General features: G+C 48.5%; 1 protein-coding gene across 1 annotated transcript; it reads right to left on the bottom strand.

Annotated features, from left to right (window-relative positions):
* Nucleotides 1-3,630: 3,630 nt before the first annotated feature.
* On the bottom strand, nucleotides 3,631-11,889 carry Ncr2 (natural cytotoxicity triggering receptor 2). The gene is made up of 4 exons (XM_037199836.1): nucleotides 11,557-11,889; nucleotides 6,033-6,144; nucleotides 5,837-5,935; nucleotides 3,631-4,478 (listed from the first exon to the last, which is right to left on the bottom strand). The coding sequence occupies exons 1-4, from the start codon at nucleotides 11,783-11,785 to the stop codon at nucleotides 4,346-4,348; spliced, it is 573 nt and encodes a 190-aa protein (XP_037055731.1). The 5' UTR covers nucleotides 11,786-11,889; the 3' UTR covers nucleotides 3,631-4,345.
* Between the last annotated feature and the right edge of the window lie 10,389 nt (nucleotides 11,890-22,278).

The raw sequence follows: 22,278 nt of genomic DNA, 5'->3' as shown, positions 1-22,278 counted from the left end.
TGGATGTGGTCACCTGTCACTGTCCAGCCTCAGATGACTTGGGTTGCTGATGTGATATCGAGGATGAGAAGAAGCGACTCCCTAGATGCTGGCTGGAAGCTGAGGACATCAAATAGAGGGCATCTGGGGACAGTGGTCCGGAGAGGGGCTTTCTCTGACCTGCTGTAGCAGGTCAAGGAGCAGCCTGGGAGCGGCATCCCTAAAGAGGCCGACTGTGTCTCAGAAGAGGGCACGAGAGGTGTACAGCATGCCAAGAAGTGCCCTCTTACAGGCTCTCACCTGCTCTAAGCCCAGCTGTCTTTCCCAGAATTCCCACTAAATGAACCCTTGCCCCAGGAAGTAGACACAAGGGTCATTTGTTTTTATCTCCTGTCACCTGAATAATAAATTTGTAACATTACATTTTTTCTGGGCTGATTTTTCTTCCTTCTTGGGGATCGAACCCAGGTCCTCATGAAAGTTAGGCAAGCAGTCTACCATAGAGCCATGTTTCCAGTCTTTACCGGAAACTTCAGCGGAAGGGGAAGGGGGTCCAGGAATTGAGAGACCCTGCAGAGTGTCTCTGGGGTTGGAGCACACAGTTCAAGAGAAAGGAAAAAGTGAGTGAGCTGGCGGGCCGGTGGGCCTCAGGAGACATTTGGAGTTAAAAGACCAAATCAGAAAGGCTGGTAGTGGTTGGCCGGGGTTGGAGTGTGCGGTCACTCAGGTCGACCTTCTGAATAGGGATAGCCAGGGAGATGACAGGGCAAGGGGATAAGGGACAGAGAGGCCAGGGACTTCGGAGGATGGTGCATGAGCCTACGTGGGCCCAAGGTCACCAAGGACTACATCAGGATCATCAAGAGCATCGAGCCAGGTTCAAGACCGAGGATGAATGGGGAGGGCCGGGGTAGCACAGGGGTGGCCATGACGCTGGTGCCACTTGTGCCGGGGACCGACGTAGAAGTCGCCTTAGGTGCATAGGGCAGACAGGGGAGGCCGTGATGTGTGCGGTCACGCCCAGGTGGCCCGAGGTGAAGGAGACTCAGTGGGTAAAATGCTGGCCTTGCAAGCATGGGACCTGAATTTGATCCCCGGAACCCACATAGAACACAGCTGTGTGTGGGGGCCTGTTTGCCATCCCAGCCCTGGGGAGATGGAGACAGGAGGACCACTGGGCCTTTCTGGACAGCCAGCCTAGCCTAGTCAGTAAGCTCCAGGACGGCAAGAGACCCTGTCTGAAAAACCAAGGGGACGGCAGCTGGGGACCGATAGGCAAGGTTGTCTCCTGGGCTTCACACACGCGCGCACACGCACACACACACACACACACACACACACACACACACACACACACACACGTACTCCCAGGGGTACCTGCACACACACAAACACACATGCACATACAAGACACATACAACAAAGCAAAACAAAATGAATCAACAACAGCGAAGCGCCACAAGAGGGCAGCAGAGCAGCAGCGTCCTTACGGAGAGGCCGGTCTCTGTGAGAGCAGGAGGCAGCATCCAGAGGAGCTGGGGGGGGGGGGGGGGGTAGTGGCTCTTACTGAGGGCCACATGTTTGAGAGGGCAAAGTTCGTAGATTAGGGGAAGAGTAATGCGCTGCATAATTTTACCTCAACTTGACACAAGCTATAGTTATCAGAGAGGAGAAAAACCCCTCCATAAGATTGGACTGCATTGAAACCCGCAGGGTATTTTTTAAATTAGAGATGGCTGTGAAAGGGCCCAGCTCACTGGGTGATGCCATGCCCGGGCTGGTGGTCCTGGGTTCTATAAGAAAGCAGGCTGAGCTAGCCAGGGGAAGCAAGCCTGTAAGCAGCTCCCCTCCATGGCCTCTGCATCAGCTCCTGCCTCCAGTTTCCAGTCCTGTTTGAGTTCCTGCCCTGACTTCTTTCTGTGAAGAACAGCAATGTGGGAGTGTAAGCCGAATAAACCCTCCCCTCCCCAGGTTGTTTTTGGTCATGGTGTTTCATCATCCAGCAGTGATAACCGTAACTATGACAAATAGAAATGGGGCTAGCCTCAGGAATTCCTAAGGTCTCCCTGAGATGTGACTCTGGGTGACAGTGTCGGTGAGCAGAGAGACCACGGCAAAAGGAGTCAGTCGGCTGCTCTGGGGACCTCAGTCCCACCCTTTGGGGCAGAAGGAAAACAGGCGCCCCTCCGAATCGAGTGCCAGCATGGGATTCTCTCCTCTGGCCTTTGGTGAGGGCTCCCGGTGGGTGTTCTGAGGTAACTGTTCTGAGGTAACTGTGGCATCCCTCCTCACTTCTGCTGAAAAGGTGCAGAGGCCCAGGGGTGGGGGGAGAATGAGGCACAGAACCTGGGGATGAAGTGAAGACCTCTCTCCCAAGGCTGAGGGGTGCTCAGCTCATGGTTTGAAGTTGGCTGACAATCGGATGACTCCGCAGACCGGCAGAAGCTCGTGGGGTAGGAGGACTACGAAGCTGATCATGTTGACATTAGACCTCCCGAAGGCTGAGAGAGAGCGAAGGCCCCAGGTGCCTTGAAAGGCAGCACAGACATGGGGCTGAGGCAGAGGACAAGCCTCGGGCTGCTCCATGAATCAGCTGGACTTGTGGATTCCACCTTCCTGAGGATAACGGCAGGCCAGGGCCCACCCTGTCTCTTTTCTCACTTACTTTCCTTCGGAAAGTTTGAGGTAAGTCTCTGAGAAGGATCCCCTCAGAGGCAGCTCCCTCAGTGCCCCCACACCACTGAGGCAGTGAGGGCAAGAGACCCCTTTCTAGTCACCCTAGAATCCTGAATCTGGGTTACCCCTCCCTCACAGAGCCTTTTCTGTGGAAACTGAGCTGTCGAGGTGAAAGAGTGGATCCATCTTCTGCCCGGACAGTCAGAGCCCTCAACATACACCTTTCGCTTTCCCTTTGGGAACTGTTGAAACGCTGCAGGAATTTCCAGAAAGCTCTGAAGGCAGACAGAGGCAGACCAGAGGAGAAAACAAAAGACACACAGGCAGCCAGAGGAAAATGAATATCCACAGAGCTTAAGAATCAGTTCAAGGCTCAGCACTTTAGACCCAGGTTCACGGCACAAGCTGTCACCGATCAGCCAGAAGTGGAGGCAGGAAGATCAGGTCAAGGTCAGTATTCCCTTTGTAGGGTGTTCAGGTCCAGCCTGAGCAACATGAAACAAAACAAAAAGAGTTAACATTTTGTTATTGCCAAAGAAGATATGCTACACCCAAACCACACAGGCGTTCTGTAAGATGGAACACGTGGAGAAATGAAAGGTGGACCACGGATGTCGTAAACACTGGTGTAGAAACGCTGGAGTGGGGTTGGAAGGCCTGTTTCCTAAGGCACTGCTGAGAGCTTGGCATGGATCATGCCCTAAGCCCCAGCTGGGGCAGGAGGAGCAGGAATTCAAGATAAGCCTCAGTTACACAGCAAGTTGGAAGCTAGCCTGGGCTACCTGAGACCCCACTTCATAAACACAAAGGGGCCAGAGAGATGGCTCGGTGGTTAAGAGCATGAGCTGCTCTTGCAGAGGACTGGAGTTTGGTTCTCAGCACCCGCTTGGCAGCCGCAGGGGATCTGATGCCCTCTTCCGGACTCTGCACTCAGGGCCCACAAACAAAGGACAGCTCCCCCCCCCCCCCCCGACACCTCCAGGAATGAACCATGAATGGAAACAGGAGAGAAAGGACGACAAAACCAGTGGCGGGGCCCCTGGGAGCTGGGCAGCTGCGGCGCCTGCAGCCATGCTGGTGTGACAAGGTTAGCGGGCGTGGGAGGGGAGGGGGTGCACAGTGGAGGACGGGGTGTGGCTGAGCATGACTCTGGGCTGATTGACAGGCGGGCCATGGTTTGGATCGAGCTTGTGTGTAACAGCACACGGATGGAAGTCGCCCAGCTGACACGGAGGAGCTCCGCTGTGCAGATTTCGCACTGGGAGATGGACAAGGCTGGTTTGTAGCTGGGGAGGGGCTCACAAACCCTGACAACTTGTCAGTCAGCCTTACAGGGTGAGACCGCAGCTCAGTCCGTGGGGGTCGGCAGTGGGCAGGACTGCTCAGACGTGCATCTTTGGCCTCGACTTAGACTTTAATCCTTTTTTGGACCTTAAAGATGGACTTGGGGTCTTTGTTCCTCTTCCCAGCATGGCCACATGGAGTAAATCTGTTTCTTCTTTTCACTACTCATTTTTCTTTCTTTCTTTTTTTGATTATTGAGGATGGGTGGCTGAACTTGACTGGGGGGGGCACGGGCTGTACCCCTCAGCTTGATAACATAATATTAGGGAGGGCTCAGGTCTGTATTGAGCAGAGTAGTCCTGAACTTTGGATCAAGTTCTGAACCTTTCTTGAAGAATTATGTTATTCAGAGGTTTGGGAGGAGCTCCTGGGAGCCCCGGCTTGAGGGAGACAGGCCACCCATCTTGGGACTTGTGGCCTGGCTTGGGTTAGATGCCTCCAGGAAGCTCCTGTGTAGCCCACACACATTTCTTAAGACCCTGAGATGAAGAAGACATAAATGGTCAGTCATACCTGTTCTTGGTGCCCACAGGTGTGCCCTGTCTCCCCACAGGTGTGTCCTGTCTCCACACAGGTGTGTCCTGTCTCCACACAGGTGTGCCCTGTCTCCACACAGGTGTGCCCTGTCTCCCTACAGGTGTGCCCTGTCTCCCCACAGGTGTGCCCTGTCTCCCCACAGGTGTGCCCTGTCTCCACACAGGTGTGCTCTGTCTCCCCACAGGTGTGCCCTGTCTCCACACAGGTGTGTCCTATCTCCCCACAGGTGTGCCCTGTCTCCCCACAGGTGTGCCCTGTCCCCACACAGGTGTGTCCTTTCTTTCCACAGGTGTGTCCTGTCTCCCCACAGGTGTGCCCTGTCTCCCCACAGGTGTGTCTTTTCTCTCCACAGGTGTGCCCTGTCCCCACACAGGTGTGCCCTTTCTCCCCACAGGTGTGCCCTGTCCCCCCACAGGTGTGCCCTGTCTCCCCACAGGTGTGCCCTGTCTCCCCACAGGTGTGTCCTTTCTCCCCACAGGTGTGTCCTTTCTCCCCACAGGTGTGCCCTTTCTCCCCACAGGTGTGCCCTGTCTCCCCACAGGTGTGCCCTGTCTCCCCACAGGTGTGCCCTTTCTCCCCACAGGTGTGCCCTGTCTCCACACAGGTGTGCCCTGTCTCCACACAGGTGTGCCCTGTCTCCACACAGGTGTGCCCTGTCTCCCCACAGGTGTGCCCTTTCTCCCCACAGGTGTGCCCTGTCTCCACACAGGTGTGTCCTGTCTCCCTACAGGTGTGCCCTGTCTCTCCACAGGTGTGCCCTGTCTCCCCACAGGTGTGCCCTTTCTCCCCACAGGTGTGCCCTTTTTTCTCCACACAGGTGTGTCCTCAGTCAGGCTGCTCCTGGCCTGCCACGACTCTCTTCACAGCTTTCTGGAGTGGCCCGATGCCTTTTCCCCAGCCCTATGTACATTTCTCTAGGTGTCCCCTGTCCCCAAGCTGGTGACTCATTTCCTACTGTGGCTACTACCCCCTCACTGAGTAGTAGAACTGAGGATGACAGCTGTGGCGTTCCTGAGGAGGTGGGCAGTGCAGGGGCTTTCTGGTTGTGGTGAAGGGTGGGAGCAGGGGACAGAAGCGTGGAGGAAATGCCCGCCTACAAGTCTGCCCTCAAAGACTAAGGAGGAGGACGTAAGATGGATGGTCTCAGGCTTGAAAGCCTGTCAACATTTTTCCTCACCTCTGTTCTCTACAGAGTCCTGCTCTGACACACACACACACACACACACACACACACACACACACACACACGACAGAACCTGTTATCTGCTCCATTTGTCCCCCCACAACCCCCATCACACACCTGAGGAGCAAGGCTAACAGCACCAGGGTCTTGGCCATCAGGAGTCCATAGAACACAGGGACCAGGACAGGATCAGAGTCCAGGGTGCAGTTTGGCAGCCTGGAGAGACAAGAGGGATGCAAGAGGGGCTGGTGGTGGTCTTCTCTGCCAGCCCCCACGACAGGTGTGCGTGGATCAGGTCCTGTTGGGCACTTACTCTGTAGCCATGGTAAGGTAGCCAGCAGCTCCTCCATTCTGGGACACAAAGCTTTGTGTCTGTGACAAGATGAGGTTGTGGGGAAGCCAGGCTGCCTGTGAGGAGGCAGAGGCTGTCAGGGAAGAGAAGGGACACGGGTTAGTGGATGGAATAGCCGTCTGCTCCCACAGTAGGAAAGGAGACAGACTGAGTGCAGGACCCATTGGTTCAGAGGGGGAAAATAGGGTTGGAACTTGGGACTGGGCCTGTGAAGTTGCTGCGTCCATGAGGTCACACAGGACATTTTTTTGTGGGCCAGTTGATGTGGCTCAGGGCCAGGAACATTAACCAAAGTTAAGACTTCTTGTCTTTTACCAGAATTCTTTTCTACCCCAGGCTGCTAGATGTTCACCTCTGGTGTCTGCCCCATCCTCATACTCCTGGACTGTGGGGAAATCAGCTCCTGGCGGGAAACTAAGGCAGTGTGGTGGTTTGAATGAGACTGGCCCCCACAGGCTCACAAGTTTGAATGTCTGGTCCCCAGCTGGTGGAACTGTTTGGGAGGGACTAGGAGGTGTGGCCTTGTTGAGGAGGTGTGTCACTGGGGGGGCGGCGGGGGGGAGGGCGAGGTAGTCCACACCATTTCCAGTTAGCTCTCTCTCTCTCTGACTCCTGCTTATGGATCAGATGTAGCTGAGAGTTCTACATCTTGATCAGGAAACAGCAGGAAGAGAGAGTCACGGACCTGACCTGAGCATTTGAAACCTCAAAGCCCCCTCTAGCGACTCACTTCCTCCAGCAAGGCCACACCTACTCCAGCGAGGCCACACCTACTCCAGCAAGGCCACACCTACTCCAGCAAGGCCACTCCCTATGAAGTCTATGGGGCCGTTTTCATGTAAGAACCACCACACCATGTAAGAAACAGCTGGCAGGTGCTTGTAATCCTGGTGCTGGAGAGACAGAGGCAGATGGACCTCTGGGACTCATTGACCAGCTAGCTTAGCCTGCTTGGCAAGTTCCAGCCCAGTTATCTTCTGTATTTCACACACATGCATATATACACATGTGCCCGTGTACCTACAGACAGACAGACAGACACACACACACACCTGAATCAGATCCCCTGCACCCATGTAAAAACTAGGTACACACACACACACACACACACACACACGGACCTGAATCAGATCCCCTGCACCCATGTAAAAACTAGGTGTGGTGGCACGCACTAATTCCTGGGCTGGGGAGGCAGAGGCAGGAGGATCCCCGATGTTCACAGCACAGGCCAGGCAGCTCAGCTTAAGCAGCAAACCTCAGGTCTCAGTGTCAGACCTCGTCTCAACAAAACCAATGGGGATGGCTTTTGAGGAATGATGCCTGAGACTGCGATCTGGCTTCCACAAACATGGGCATACGTGTGCACCCATGTGAACACCCACACACCCCTGCACATAAATAAGAAAATAAATGAATGTTTAAGCCGCTCACTTGTGTGTTCACAGAGAAATGAGCCATCAATATCTGCTCTTGCCAAAGTCAGAGTGGAAAAGTCTGCTCTGCTCAGCAGCCAATGGATCTGCAAACGGGGAGCCAGTTCCCCACGGTCTGAGAAGGTGTGAGCGGCACCAGCCACCTCTGCGCGGAGTGCACCTTTGTCATAGTTTTTTTTCCAAGACAGGGTTTCTCTGTGTAGCCCTGGCTGTCCTGGAACTCACTCTGTAGACCAGACTGGCCTCAAACTCACAGAGATCCACCTTCCTCTGATTCGAGTGCCAGGCTGGGCTCCATTAATGTTTTGATGCAAGAAAGGTGTCTTAGTCAGGGTTTACTACTGCTGTGAAGAGACACCATGACCTTGGCAACTCTTGTAAGGAAAACATTTAATTGAGGGGGCTGGCTTACAGTTTCCGAGGTTCAGATCATGATGGGGGGGGGGTGCGGGGGCACAGCAGCGTGCAGGCAGACGTGGTGCTGGCTGCATCTTGACCAGAGGACAGCAGGATGTCAGCTGATAGTCACACTGGGTGCCATTCTGAGCACAGGAAGCCTCAAAGCCTGCCCCCACCGTGACACACCTTCTCCAACAAAGCCATACACTCTAATAGTGCCACTCTCCTTGGGAGCCATTTTCTTTGAAACCACCCCAGAAGGGTGAGGCATGCTTTCCATGCTGAATCAAATCCAAGTTATGAATGTGAAAAGCTCAGAACAGTTTCACTGTCATGATGTGGTCTTGATTACTGACGATCTCAGCCGAGTGTGTGCCAGTCTGGATGCTGTGTTTGTGCAGAAGTCACTGCCACACTCATTCATAATTTGGTAGGACAAACTATGATAATTGTAAATCCATGGACCCAGAATATATTTTTTCTATGAAAAATAATTTAAGTTTAGCTACAACTTTATAATTTTTCTTTTTTAAAGATGTACTTTTTTCTATTCTGTGTGCATGGGTATAATGTACCCATGTATGCCATGCCCACAAAAGCTGAAGATGGGGCAGATGCTCTGGCACTGAAGTTACAGAGTGTTTCAGGCTGGGGTGTGGGTGCTGGGAGCAGACCAGGTCCTCTGCAGTGCAGCCAGTGCTCTTAACTGCTGAGCCATCCCTTCGGTCCCTAACTTCATTGTCTTCTTTCTTTCTTTTCAAGCCAGGGTTTCTCTGTGTAGTTTTGGTGGCTGTCCTGGATCTCACTCTGTAGACCAGGCTGGCCTCGAACTCAGAGATCCGCCTGGCTCTGCCTCTTGAGTGCTGGGATTAAAGGTGTGCGCCACCGCCACCTGGCTTAATTTCATTTTCTTAAGGGGAGAGAAGTAGGCAGTTTATTAGGAAAGAAAGACACTCTAGAGAGTGGGAGAGGCTGCCGAGCTGAGAAAAAACGCACAATTTAAAAGCTCACACTTTCTGTTTTAAGTGGTGAGAGACACAGGGCCTTGTGCGTGCTAGGCAGACACCCGGCTCTGGGGTGCATTTCCAGAGACACCCGGTGCTGGGGTGCATTTCCAGAGACACCCGGTGCTGGGGTGCATTTCCAGAGACACCCAGCGCTGCGGTGCATTTCCAGAGACACCCGGCGCTGCGGTGCATTTCCAGCCACCGTTTTTATGAAATAAGATCTTGTAGAGCTCAGGCTAGCCCTGCCTTCACTATGGAGCCTATTCAGGTGTAGAATTCAAAATCCTGCTGTCTTCCATTCCTGAGCACTGAGATTATAGATCCACAGCACCATAGCTGGCTAAAAGATAAAAAATTTAAAAGTTGCTACTGATAATCAAAGGTTCATTTTGAAGGTGTACCAAACATTTCTGTTTTTCAGTAAAAATTTAAAGTGTTAAGCTTTTGAAATTGTTTAAAAGTTCCTGTTTCAGGCCGGGCGGTGGTGGTGCACGCCTTTAATCCCAGCACTCAGGAGGCAGAGCCAGGCAGATCTCTGTGAGTTCGAGGCCAGCCTGGGCTACCAAGTGAGTCCCAGGAAAGGCACAAATCTACACAGAGAAACTCTGTCTCGAAAAACAAAAAAACAACAAAAAAAAAAGTTCCTGTTTCTATCAGCATACTTATATGAAACCAATTTCCTTTAAAAATTTAAATTATATTATATTGTGTTTATCTTTAATTGTGTGTGTGTGTGTGTGTGTGTGTGTGTGTGTGTGTGTTGCATGCGCTTACCCCACAAAGTATTTGTGGAGGTCAGAGGACAACTTGCGGGAGTCAGTTCTCTCCTTACACCTCACGGATCCCAGGGGTTAAACTTAGTTTGTCAGGCTTGGTGGCAAACGGCTTCAGCACTGGGCCAGCCCACTTGTCCCGAGACCAGTTTTCTACCGTGAGCACTACTTTAAAAAATCAATACGTTTTCTTGGTATATTATCTCCTAAGAGCTGTGATGTTATTAATAGTTCTTATATTAGGTAAATTGACATGTAAGACTAAGACATTCAAATACGGATATATTATGCATTTGCGAATTCATTTTTTTTTTGTTTGTTTGTTTTGAGACAGGGTTTCATGTAGCCCAGGCTGGCCTTGAACCCTTATCCTTCTGCCTCCACTTTCTGAGTGCTAGCATTACAGGCATGTGTTATCACACCTGGTCTCTGCTATTTCTCCCCCCTATGAGTGTGTGTGTGTGTGTGTGTGTGTGTGTGTGTGTGTGTGTGTGTGAACTGAACCACAATGTGAGGATGAGTAAGCATAGTTGTGAGCCACTAAAATTTAGCCAGTAGACATTGAAATGTGAATTTCCTACAATTTTCACATCACAAAGAATTATTTCATTCCAGCTGTGGCGGCACATACTTTTAATCCCAGAGTGTGAGAGGCAGAGGCAGGCAGATCTCTGTGAAGTCAAGACCAGCATGGCCTACAAAGGGAGTCCCAGGACAACTAGGGCCACACTGAGTGAGACCCTGTCTCAAAACAACAAAACAAAACAAAACAAAACAAAACAAAACAAAACAAAACAAAACAAAACAAAATCTACCTCCTTGCCCCAGGCCAACAAGATGTTTTAGCTGGTATATGCGGTGTTGCCAAGCCTGATGACCCGAGTGCTGCATGTTGGAAGGGGAGAACCGACTTTTGCAAGCTGTTCTCTGACCTCTACAAATGTGCCATGACATGTACTTCTAAACATGCATGTGTGCGCGCGCACACACACACACCGATAAATGTGATAAAATATTACTTTTCCTTTGATTTTTTTCCAATTAGAAGACCCTCCTGACTTTGGGGACTCGAGCTTGCTGACCATCATCTGGACCAGGAGGAGTGGACGGACCCCACCCTCCTACCAATAAGCCAACACTGCCATGGAATGTTCCAGGCGAGAGTTTCTCGGCAACCTGTGAACACACATTTATGGAAGATCCACTCTGTGGGATGCACTGAGGAGGCCTGGGCTCCACGGGGCTCGGACTGCTCAGCGCAGTGAGCTGGTCTGTCTGAGCATCTGTGAAAAGCCACTGGCTGCAGGCTGGTGAGTCATGGACAGTTGAGGCGGCTGAGTGTGCACAACTATGTGAGTCCCCGAGTCTTGTTCCCAGCAGCCTTCCCAGGATGCCACGGCTAGAAAGCATCCAAAAGGAAGCGAAGGCCCTTCCCTGGAGGGTAGGGATAGAGGCCCTCCTGGAGACACCACCAGGTCACATTTGGAGGTCAGGATTCTAGAGCTGCAGGAATCATGTTATATGGAGTCCTCTTGGACACCATCCCTGGTTACAATGAAGAAGCCAGCACAGGGGTCATCCCAGATTGAGAATCGGGGTGCCAGCATCTGGGGGCTGGAGCTGCTGATTAACTGGATGCGTGTAAAAGCTGATCTCTCCTGGCACCAGCTTTTCCTACCATGGGCCCTGCTTGTGGGTGGGCACTGGTAGTTCACAGAGAATGTCTGCCTTACCACCATGTGAACTACCAGCACCTTTGAGTGTGTCCATGAACCTGGAGAACAAGGTCAAGGGTATGCATAGAATTTGCCTTGCACCAGGCCTCTGGCAGCAGTACCCGCCCCCCATACCAGGTCCCTTTCCCCCTCCTTACCTTGGAACAGCAGCAGAAACAGCAGCAGAGGTGGCAGTGAGGACCTCCTGGCCATAAGGCCTTTCCTACCGCTTCTGGGAGGGGCACGGGGGACAGAATTGAAGGTGGAGAGGCTTGCTTCTGGGTGCCTCTTCCAGCACCTCAGCAATAAGAATAAATGAGAAAGGTCCAGGCCTGGGGTGGGGAAGGGAGGGATCGTGGAGGGCAGATTCAATGGGCCAAGGGCCATGGGAGCCTCCAGCTGTGGGTGTGGATCTGTCCAGGAGGACTCCTCCTGTGCTGTAGCCCAGGTCCCAGGCCTCTGTAGAACAGGCTTGCTCTCCCTTGTGCCCAGCTACCCTCTGCGCTGGATTCCCCTAGGGGAGGAGCGTCTAGTCAGAGGAAACTGTGGTCAAGCACCTGGCCTTTCTCATGTCCTCTCTCACTTCTGCATGCTGCCCCCCCTTTTTTTGCAGGCCCCAGCCTGCCTGCCTCTTGAACCAAGGAAATAAGATTTGAAATTTGAGCATGCAGGCACTTTGAGGTCTAATCACAGACCCCAAGGCTCATTGGTTCTTGGGGTGATCAGAGGCTCCAAGGCCAGACTGTCTGGTGGGTCAGTGATCCCAGGGGTGGCCAGAGATGCCATGGCCAGGCTGTCTGGTGGGTTAACATCATGCTTCCATCCTGGGAAGCTGGTGAGTGTTGGGGAGTGAGAGGAGAGGGGGCATCGAGATTCAATCTCAGCAGAGATGTGTAGGCAGGGCTCCTGGAAAAGGTGAGGGCATATGGGGAGAGCCCTGAGGTGGGGGGTGGTTCTCAGATGAGACAGTGGTAGGATGGGGCAGAGGGTAGGGCTAGGGGACCCAGGAACCCGGGTTGGGCTCATCCTCACATGCTTGACTAAGGCACATGCGCACACTAGAGACATAAATCTAAGTGGAAGAAAGACTGAGTCTTTTTCATTAACAATTTCATTTTAAAAAAGGATACGATTCACAGAAGTGGGGGAGGTGCGGGGCGTGAAGTGCCTGCCTAGCATGCGTGAGGCTGTGGGTTTAATCTGGCAAGGCGGTCGGTGCAGGTTTATAATCTCAGCACTGGGGAGGTGGAGGCAGAAAGAGCAGCCTTGGATACACAACTAGTTTGAGACCAGCATGGACTACATGAGAATCTGTATCAGAACAACATCAAAACACAACACAAAACAAAAAACAACCATGACAAAAACCAAAGCTTTAAAATGGGTGGCGAGATTCAGGCCCAGCGGCAGCCCACAGAGGTAGACGGGCCCAGCGGCGGCCTGCTGAGGTAAACGGACCCGGCGGCAGCGGCCGACAGGGACATTCAGGCCTGGCGGCAGCCGGCAGAAACATTCAGGCCCAGCGGCGGCCCACAGGGGTAGACAGGCCCAGCGGCAGAGACAAGCAGATGCAGGTAGGCCTGTGGCGGCGGCTTGTGGAGGTAGACGGGCCCAGCAGCGGCCCGCTGAGGTAAACGGGCCCGGCGGCAGCGGCCGACAGGGACATTCAGTCCCGGCTGCAGCGGCCGACAGGGACATTCAGTCCCGGCTGCAGCCTGCAGAGACATTCAGGCCCGGTGGCGGCCTCCAGAGGCAGACAGGCCCAGCGGCAGTTGACAGGGACATACAGGCCCAGTGGCGGACTGCAGAGGTAAACAGGCCCAGGGACGGAGACAAGCAGACGCAGCTTGGAACAGGGACGCCCCTAACCCCAACATCTGGGGAAGAAGCTATCTCGGTGGGTCAGAACCAGAACGAATCTGAACACTCCGTCTGAGAACAACCCAGGGCCCAGCTGCTGATCCTGTGAAACCCAACAATTTGGAGGTGTTGGTGAGACTACCCTGCTCAGCTGAAACCCATCTGGGAGAGGATTCAGATGCCTACAGTTTAAAGTCTGAGGAATCAAGATCAGCTGAGGAGTTGACAAATGAACAAAACGTGACCTGGGAACACAGAAGAAGGCGCTACCCAGACACCAAACCAGATCACCAGAATCATAAGTATATAATTCACCGATCGAAATCAGCTGCCCCTGAAGAAATAGCCCAATAGCACCAATTTAACCAAGAACCACTACTAAACCAAGACTAAAAATTAGAACAAGAGAGGCACTCTCAGACACAGACACCACCTGCACCTCACAGAGGAAGAGATGAGTAGACGCCAGTGCAAAAATACAGGCAACAACATAAAGACCTATATGGCAACATCAGAACCTAGTGATTCTACACCTGCAAGACCTAAACATACCATGACAGAAGAAACAGAAGAAATCAACCCTAAAAATGACATTAAGAAGATGATAGAGGCCCTTAAAGAAGAAATAAAACATTCCCTCAATGAGGAAATAAAAACTTTCCTTAAAGAGGAATTGAAAAACTACCTTAAAGAGGAAATAAAAACTTTCCTTAAAGAGGAAATAAAAAACTCCCTTAAAGAGGAAATAAAAACTTCCCTTAAAGAGGAAATGAAAAACTCCATTAAAGAGGAAATAAAAAACTCCCTTAAAGAAATGGAAGAAAAAACGAACAAAAAATGGGAAGAAATCAAATCAAGCCAAGAAAAAGCAATTAAACAGATGAAAGAAACATTCCAAGATCTGAAAAATGAATTTGAGACAATAAAGAAAACACATGCTGAGGGAATGCTGGAAATAGAAACCCTGACAAAACGAACAGGAACTACAGAAACAAGCATAACCAACCGATTGCAAGAAATGGAACAGAGAATCTCTGACGCTGAAGACATGATAGAGAAAATAGATTCGTCAGTCAAAGAAAACAATAAAGACAAAAAAGTCATAACACAAAACGTCCAGGAAATTTGGGACACCATGAAAAGACCAAACCTAAGAATAATAGGGATAGAAGAAGGAGAAGAATACCAACTCAAAGGCACAGAAAATATATTCAACAAAATCATAGAAGAAAACTTTCCTAACCTAAAGAAAGAAATACCTATGAAGATACAAGAAGCTTACAGAACACCAAATAGGCTGGATCCAAAAAAAAAGTCCCCTCGCCACATAATAATCAAAACACTAAACACACAGAATAAAGAAAAAATATTAAGAGCTGCAAAGGAAAAGGACCAAGTAACATATAAAGGCAAACCATCAGAATAACACCAGACTACTCAATAGAGACTATGAAAGCTAGAAGATCATGGACAAACCTCATGCAGACACTAAGAGACCACGGATGCCAACCCAGACTATTATACCCAGCAAAACTCTCAATCACCATAGGCGGAGTAAACAAAATATTCCAGGATAAAACCAGATTTAATCAATACCTGTCCACAAACCCAGCCCTACAGAAAGCACTAGAAGGGAAAATTCAACCCAAAGAAGCTAAACACATCCATGAAAAATCAAGCAATAGATAATCCTACACCAACATACACCACAGAAGGACAACACAACATAACCAAAAAAATAACAGGAATTAACAATCACTGGTCATTAATATCCATCAATATCAATGGTCTCAACTCACCTATAAAAAGACACAGGCTAACAGAATGGATAAGAAAACAGGACCCATCCATATGCTGCATACAAGAAACACACCTTAACTCCAAAGACAGACACTACCTCCGAGTAAAGGGCTGGGAAAAGGTTTTCCAAGCAAATGGACCTAAGAAACAAGCTGGTGTAGCTATCCTAATATCTAATAAAATAGACTTCAAACTAAAATCAATCAAAAGAGACCAGGATGGACATTACATATTCATCACGGGAAAAATCCACCAAGATGAAGTCTCGATTTTAAACATTTATGCCCCAAATACAAAAGCACCCACATTCATAAAAGAAACACTGCTAAAGCTTAAAACGCACATCAAACCCCACACATCAGTAGTGGGAGATTTTAACACACCACTCTCACCAAAAGACAGATCTACCAGACTGAAACTTAACAAAGGAATAAAGGACCTAACAGATGTTATGACTCAAATGGACCTAATAGATATCTACAGAATATTCCATCCTAACACAAAAGAATATACCTTCTTCTCAGCACCCCATGGAACCTTCTCAAAAATTGACCACATGCTTGGACACAAAACAAATCTCAACAGATAAAAAAAAATTGGAATAACCTCCTGTATCTTATCAGACCACCATGCCTTAAAATTAGAACTCAATAACAACAAAAATTATAGAAAACCCACAAACTCATGGAAACTGAATAATGCCCACCTGAAACATCAATGGGTCAAGGAAGAAATAAAGACAGAAATTAAAGAGTTCCTAGAATTCAATGAAAATGAAAGTACAACATACCCAACTTATGGACACTATGAAAGCAGTGCTAAGAGGAAAATTCATAGCTCTAAATGCACACATAAAGAAGATGGAGCAATCCCATACCAAGGAATTAACAGCACAACTGAAAGCTCTAGAACAAAAAGAAACAAACTCACCCAGGAGAAATAGACGCCAGGAAATAATCAAATTGAGGGCTGAAATCAACGAAATAGAAAACAAGAGAACAATACAAAAAATCAATGAAACAAAGAGTTGGTTCTTTGAAAAAATCAACAAGATAGACAAACCACTAGCCAAATTAACCAAAAGGCAAAGAGAGAGCACCCAAATTCACAAAATCAGAAATGAAAAGGGAGACATAACAACAGACAATGAGGAAATCCAGAGAATCATCAGATCATACTTCAAAAACCTGTACTCCACAAAAATGGAAAACCAGGAAGAAATGGACAATTTTCTGGATAAATACCAAATACCAAAATTAAATCAAGACCAGATAAACCATTTAAATAGACCAATAACCCCTAAAGAAATAGAAACAGTCATCAAAAGTCTCCCAACTAAAAAAAAGCCCAGGACCAGATGGTTTCAGTGCAGAATTCTACCAGACTTTCAAAGTAGAACTAATACCAATCCTCTTCAAAGTGTTCCACACAATAGAAACAGAAGGAACACTACCAAACTCTTTTTATGAGGCTACAATTACCCTGATACCCAAACCACACAAAGATGCAACAAAGAAAGAGAACTACAGACCAATCTCCCTCATGAACATTGATGCAAAAATACTCAACAAAATATTGGCAAACCGAATCCAAGAATACATCAAAACAATCATCCATCACGACCAAGTAGGATTCATCCCAGGGATGCAAGGATGGTTCAACATACGGAAATCAGTCAATGTAATACACCATATAAACAAACTGAAAGAAAAAAACCACATGATCATCTCCCTAGATGCTGAAAAAGCCTTTGACAAAATCCAACACCCCTTCATGATAAAGGTCTTAGAAAGAATAGGAATACAAGGAACATTTCTAAACATAATAAAAGCAATTTATAGCAAGCCAACAGCAAACATCAAATTAAATGGAGAGAAACTCAAAGCGATACCACTAAATTCAGGAACAAGACAAGGCTGTCCACTCTCCCCATATTTATTCAATATAGTACTAGAAGTTCTAGCTAGAGCAATAAGACAAGAAAAGGAGATCAAAGGGATACAAATTGGCAAGGAAGAAGTCAAACTTTCACTATTTGCAGATGATATGATAGTATACATAAGTGACCCCAAAAACTCTACCAGGGAACTTCTACAGCTGATAAACTCCTTCAGTAAAGTGGCAGGATACAAGATCAACTCAAAAAAATCAGTAGCCCTCCTATACACAAATGATAAAAGGGCTGAGAAAGAAGTCAGAGAAACATCACCCTTTACAATAGCCACAAATAATATAAAATACCTTGGATAACACTAACTAAACAAGTGAAAGATCTTTTTGATAAGAACTTTAAATCTCTAAAGAAAGAAATTGAAGAAGATATTAGAAAATGGAAGGATCTCCCATGCTCATGGGTAGGTAGGATTAACATAGTAAAAATGGCAATCTTACCAAAAGCAATCTACAGATTCAATGCAATCCCCATCAAAATCCCAACACAATTCTTCACAGACTTGGAAAGAAAAATACTCAACTTTATATGGAAAAACAAAAGACCCAGGATAGCTAAAAGAATCCTATATGATAAAGCAACCCTTGGAGGCATCACCATCCCGGACCTCAAACTCTACTATAGAGCCATAGTAATAAAAACAGCTTGGTACTGGTATAAAAACAGACATACGGACCAATGGAATCGAATTGAAGACCCTGACATTAATCCATGCACATATGAACACCTGGTTTTTGACAAAGGAGCCAAAACTATACAATGGAACAAAGAAAGTATCTTCAACAAATGGTGCTGGCATAACTGGATGTCAATATGTAAAAGATTACAAATAGATCCATATCTGTCACCATGCACAAAACTCAAGTCCAAGTGGATCAAAGACCTAAACATAAATCCAGTTACACTAAACTTAATAGAAAAGAAAATAGGAAGCACTCTTGAACGCATTGGCACTGGAGACCATTTCCTAAATAAAACACCGACAGCACAGACCCTGAGCACAACCATTAATAAATGGGACCTCTCAAAACTGAGAAGCTTTTGCAGGGCAAAAGACACAGTCAATAAGACAAAAAGACAGCCAACAGATTGGGAAAAGATCTTCACCAATCCCACATCTGACAGAGGATTGATCTCCACAATATATAAAGAACTCAAGAAACTAGACATCAAAGCACTGAACAGTCCAATTAAAAAATGGGCTAAAGAGCTAAACAGAGAATTCACAAAACAAGAACTACAAATGGCTGAAAGACATTTAAAGAAATGCTCAACATCCTTAATCATCAGAGAAATGCAAATCAAAACGACTCTGAGATACCACCTTACACCTGTTAGAATGGCTAAGATCAAAAACACCAATGACAACCAATGTTGGAGAGGATGTGGAGCAAAGGGAACACTCCTCCACTGTTGGTGGGAATGTAAACTTGTACAACCACTGTGGAAATCAGTATGGCGGTTTCTCAGAAAATTAGGAATCGAACTACCTCAAGACCCAGCCATACCACTCTTGGGCATATACCCAAAGAATGCTGATACATACCATAAAGATACATGCTCATCTATGTTCATAGCAGCACTATTTGTAATAGCCAGAACCTGGAAACAGCCTAGATGCCCATCAACGGAAGAATGGATGAAAAAAATGTGGTACATATACACAATGGAGTACTACTCAGCAGAGAAAAACAATGAAAGCATGAAATTTGCAGGCAAATGGATGGAACTAGAAAAAATCATCCTGAGTGAGGTAACCCAAACCCAGAAAGACAGTTATGGTATGTACTCACTCATTGGTGGATTCTAGATATAAAATGAACAATCAGACCACAACCCATAGAACCATAAAGGCTATATATATATATATATAGCATGGAGGTCCCTAGGACGACTGTGGCTTATAATAAATTTCAGTTTTACTCAATTATTGAAAAAAAATAGCCAAATGAATAGAAACACATGAACTATGAACCAAAGGCTGAGGGGCTCCCAGCTGGATCAGGCCCTCTGAATAGGTGAGACAGTTGATTGGCTTGATCAGTTTGGGAGGCATCTAGGCAGTGGGACCAAGTCCTGTGCTCAATGCATGAATTGGCTGTTTGAAACCAGGAACTTATGCAGGGACACTTGGCTTAGTCTGGGAGGAAGGGACTGGACCTCCCTGGACTGAGTCTACCAAGTTGATCACAGTCCTCGGGGGAGGACTTGTCCTGGAGGAGGTGGGAATGGAGGGTGGGCTGGGGGTAAGGGGAGGGCGTGGGAGGGGGGAGAATAGGGGAACCCATGGCTGATATGTAGAATTGAATGGTATTGTAAAATAAAAAATATATATCACAAAAAAAAAAAAAAGAATTTACCCCCCCCCAAAAAAAAAAAAAATGGGTGGCGAGGCTGTGTGTAAGTCCTGGTTAAGCCACAAGGGGCACTGCCAGTCTATCTGTTTGGGAGCCTGAGCTGGTAACTGGACAGGGTGAGAGGCACTCGCCTCTAAGTTCACTGTGGTGCCCCCTCCTTGCAGCAGAGGTGACCGAGAAAGGGCAAGGGGATGGACAGAAGGAGGTCATAACAAGGACATCGGGTGGGGTGTTCTGGGAGCCCTGTGGGAAATCAGGACTAGGCTTTTAGAGCCAGGGGCAATTAGAGCACTTGGATTTAGAATTAATGTCAATTATTTCTGGATTGGTTAGGGATATCTTTTTAAGATTTATTTTTACTACTCATTTATATGTATGTATGTGTGTGGCTGTGTGTGGGTATGTGCATGTGACTGTAGGTGCCTATAGAGGCCAGAAGAGGGCGTCAGATTGTCAGAGCTAGGGTTACAGTAGTATCGAGAGCCACCTGACCATATCCATCTGTCTAAACGAAACAACTTCTGAAATGTTTGTTTGAAGTATTGATGTGCATATACCTAGGAATTACTTGTGTAATAAATATAGTATTAGAATATATTGCTGGGCGGTGGTGGTGCACGCCTTTAATTCCAGCACTTGGGAGGCAGAGCCAGGCAGATCTCTGTGAGTTCGAGGCCAGCCTGGGCTACCAAGTGATTTCCAGGAAAGGCAGGAAAGGCGCAAAGCTACACAGAGAAACCCTGTCTCGGAAAACCAATATGTTATATTATGTCAATGCTTTAAATGGTCAAGGAGGTAGAGGGAGAAAAAAAACTGGTCCAAAAGTGGACCTTTAAGGCCTGGAGGATGTGTGGGTGTGGCAGCCACGGGGCAGGATGTAGAGTGTGGCCTTCCTGCGCTCTGAAGAGGTGACAGACTTCTCTGAAAGATGGTGAGGGCGAAAGCTGAGGAAGCGATGGCTGCAGGGGAGATTTGAACACACTCGACCCAGGCCATGAGGTTGGGACCGGAGCTGCGGGTACCCTGTAGGGAATCTGGAAAAGGGACTGTTGAGGGGTCACTGGGCCTGCAGACGAGGCAACTGACAGGCTTCGGCAGGGGAGCAGAAAGAGCCCAGCCAGGCTCAGCCTGGAGGCCGAGGGCCCCTGACGTCAGCCTGAGCCGGCCTAGCAGGTTTCAGCCGTGTCCCACGTTTTCAAATACCGGCACCCCGTTAATGTTGTTTCTAGGACCCTCCAGCCAGCCATCTTGAGGACCCCAGGGCAAGCATGCATTGTGGTTTTTATGTGACACATTCCCTTTCCAGCAAGCTTGCACACTTGGTCCCCAGCCTGCGGTGCTGTTTGGGTGTGGGTTCCCAAGCCCGATGAGGACGGTAGAGTGTTGCCCCTACCCTGGACATCACTCAGAGAGCACGGTAAGAGTGGGGCCGCTCCCCACCTAAATCAGGCTTGGGCCTACCCAACTCCATAGAGACAAAGGCCACATCACGATAAAGTCAGTCAAGGTCTCTCTCCTCACCCCCCCACCCAGCTTTTCAGAAATCACGTGACCGACAGTCTGCTAATCACTTGGAGAGCCCTCCCCCCCCCACCTCCAGGGCAGCCCTTCCTCTGTGACCTTGTCTCCTACCTCCCCCTCCTCTCCAGTGACTCCCATTTCAGACCTGTCCTCAGAAACAGTCTCCCGGGTCCTTCATACCCGCTGGACTCACACTGCCGCCTGAGACCGTGCTCCCCAGCTCCTCCCTCGGCATCCTGGGACAGCCGGTGCACAAAGGCCAATGGTGCGGGGACCCACATTTGGGAACGTGGAACCTTTATGAGTTGGAGTTTCTTCAGAGAAATTGGGTCATGAGGGTCAGGCTTAGAGGTCTTATAGTTGGCTCGCACTTCGTGTTCCTTCCCTGCTTCCTGAGTGCAGATGCAGTGTGACCAGCCAGCCTCCTCTCCTGCCAGCGTGTCTCCCCGCTAAGAGGATTGTACCCTTCTAGAACTATAAGCCCAAAGAAACCCTTCTTTCCTTAAATCGCTTTTGTTAGCGTCTTTTGCCATAGCAACAGGGAAGCAAACCAAGACAAAAACAGGACGCCAAACCCAAGGCGCCACCCCAGTTTGGCTCAAGTCGTTTCCAGCCAGTTCACACAGGCCGATATGGTGAGAGCCACGAGGAGCCCACCCGTGAGCAATCAGGCCTGCCGAGCCTCACTCCGACAATCTGCAAAACCGCGTGCGGAGACAGCACCTCCTTTGCAAAGTCATCGTGAGGATTTGTGAGACACTGTACGTAAAAGTTCGGTGCTCAATAATGATATGAGATGTTGATATTAAATGTAAAATCATGATGGAGACATACACCTCGGCATATCTGGGAGTAGGCATCGCAACTGAGGAGTTGTCTCCACTGGAGTGGCCCGTGGACAAGTCTGTGGGGCGTTTTCTTGATTAATAATTGGTGTGGGATGGCCCATTGTGGGTGCTGTCACTCCTGGACAGGAGGCCAAGCTGGTGGTCTACTAAACAGCTATCACCGTGCCCTACAACTTCCTAATTATAGGGCCGACAAGCATACAGGTAGACGTGACAGCTCAGGCTTTAGACGGATTAAAAGTTGAACATCACCAAAAATAGAATGCATCCATTTTAAAAGCATCACATTTACGATTAAACGTTTCTTTCCTATTTGGAAGACTAAAGGTTATTAGGCTTCATGTAAAAACAAGTCTTTTAGGCAATTCAATAGAATAAACATTTCAGTAGAAATAGGAGAATCTCTCCCAGAAAAGGGAATCTCCCCCAGAAGAAACACAGCTTAGCAATGTTAATAAGATATATTCAAGATGGAAATTATTAAAATAAATGCGGATTCATTCTTCTCAGCGAGATGAAAACAGAATAATGATAATGGAGGCA

Source organism: Peromyscus leucopus, chromosome 16_21 (assembly GCF_004664715.2).
Source record: "Peromyscus leucopus breed LL Stock chromosome 16_21, UCI_PerLeu_2.1, whole genome shotgun sequence".
Lineage (NCBI taxonomy): Eukaryota > Metazoa > Chordata > Mammalia > Rodentia > Cricetidae > Peromyscus > Peromyscus leucopus.
Note: the sequence above shows the minus strand (reverse complement) of the source record. Positions and strands in the feature narration are given on the sequence as shown.

What these genes read in the sequence shown, in the direction of transcription:
- Ncr2 (XM_037199836.1), bottom strand. Translation starts at nt 11,785, where the DNA reads ATGGCCCTTGGCCCATTGAATCTGCCCTCCACGATCCCTCCCTTCCCC. An exon ending in GTTTCTGCTGCTGTTCCAAG is followed by an intron (nt 6,145 to 11,556) that starts GTAAGGAGGGGG and finishes CTTCCCTGACAG; the next exon opens with CCTCTGCCTCCTCACAGGCA. An exon ending in CTGTTAGCCTTGCTCCTCAG is followed by an intron (nt 4,479 to 5,836) that starts GTGTGTGATGGG and finishes TCTTCATCTCAG; the next exon opens with GGTCTTAAGAAATGTGTGTG.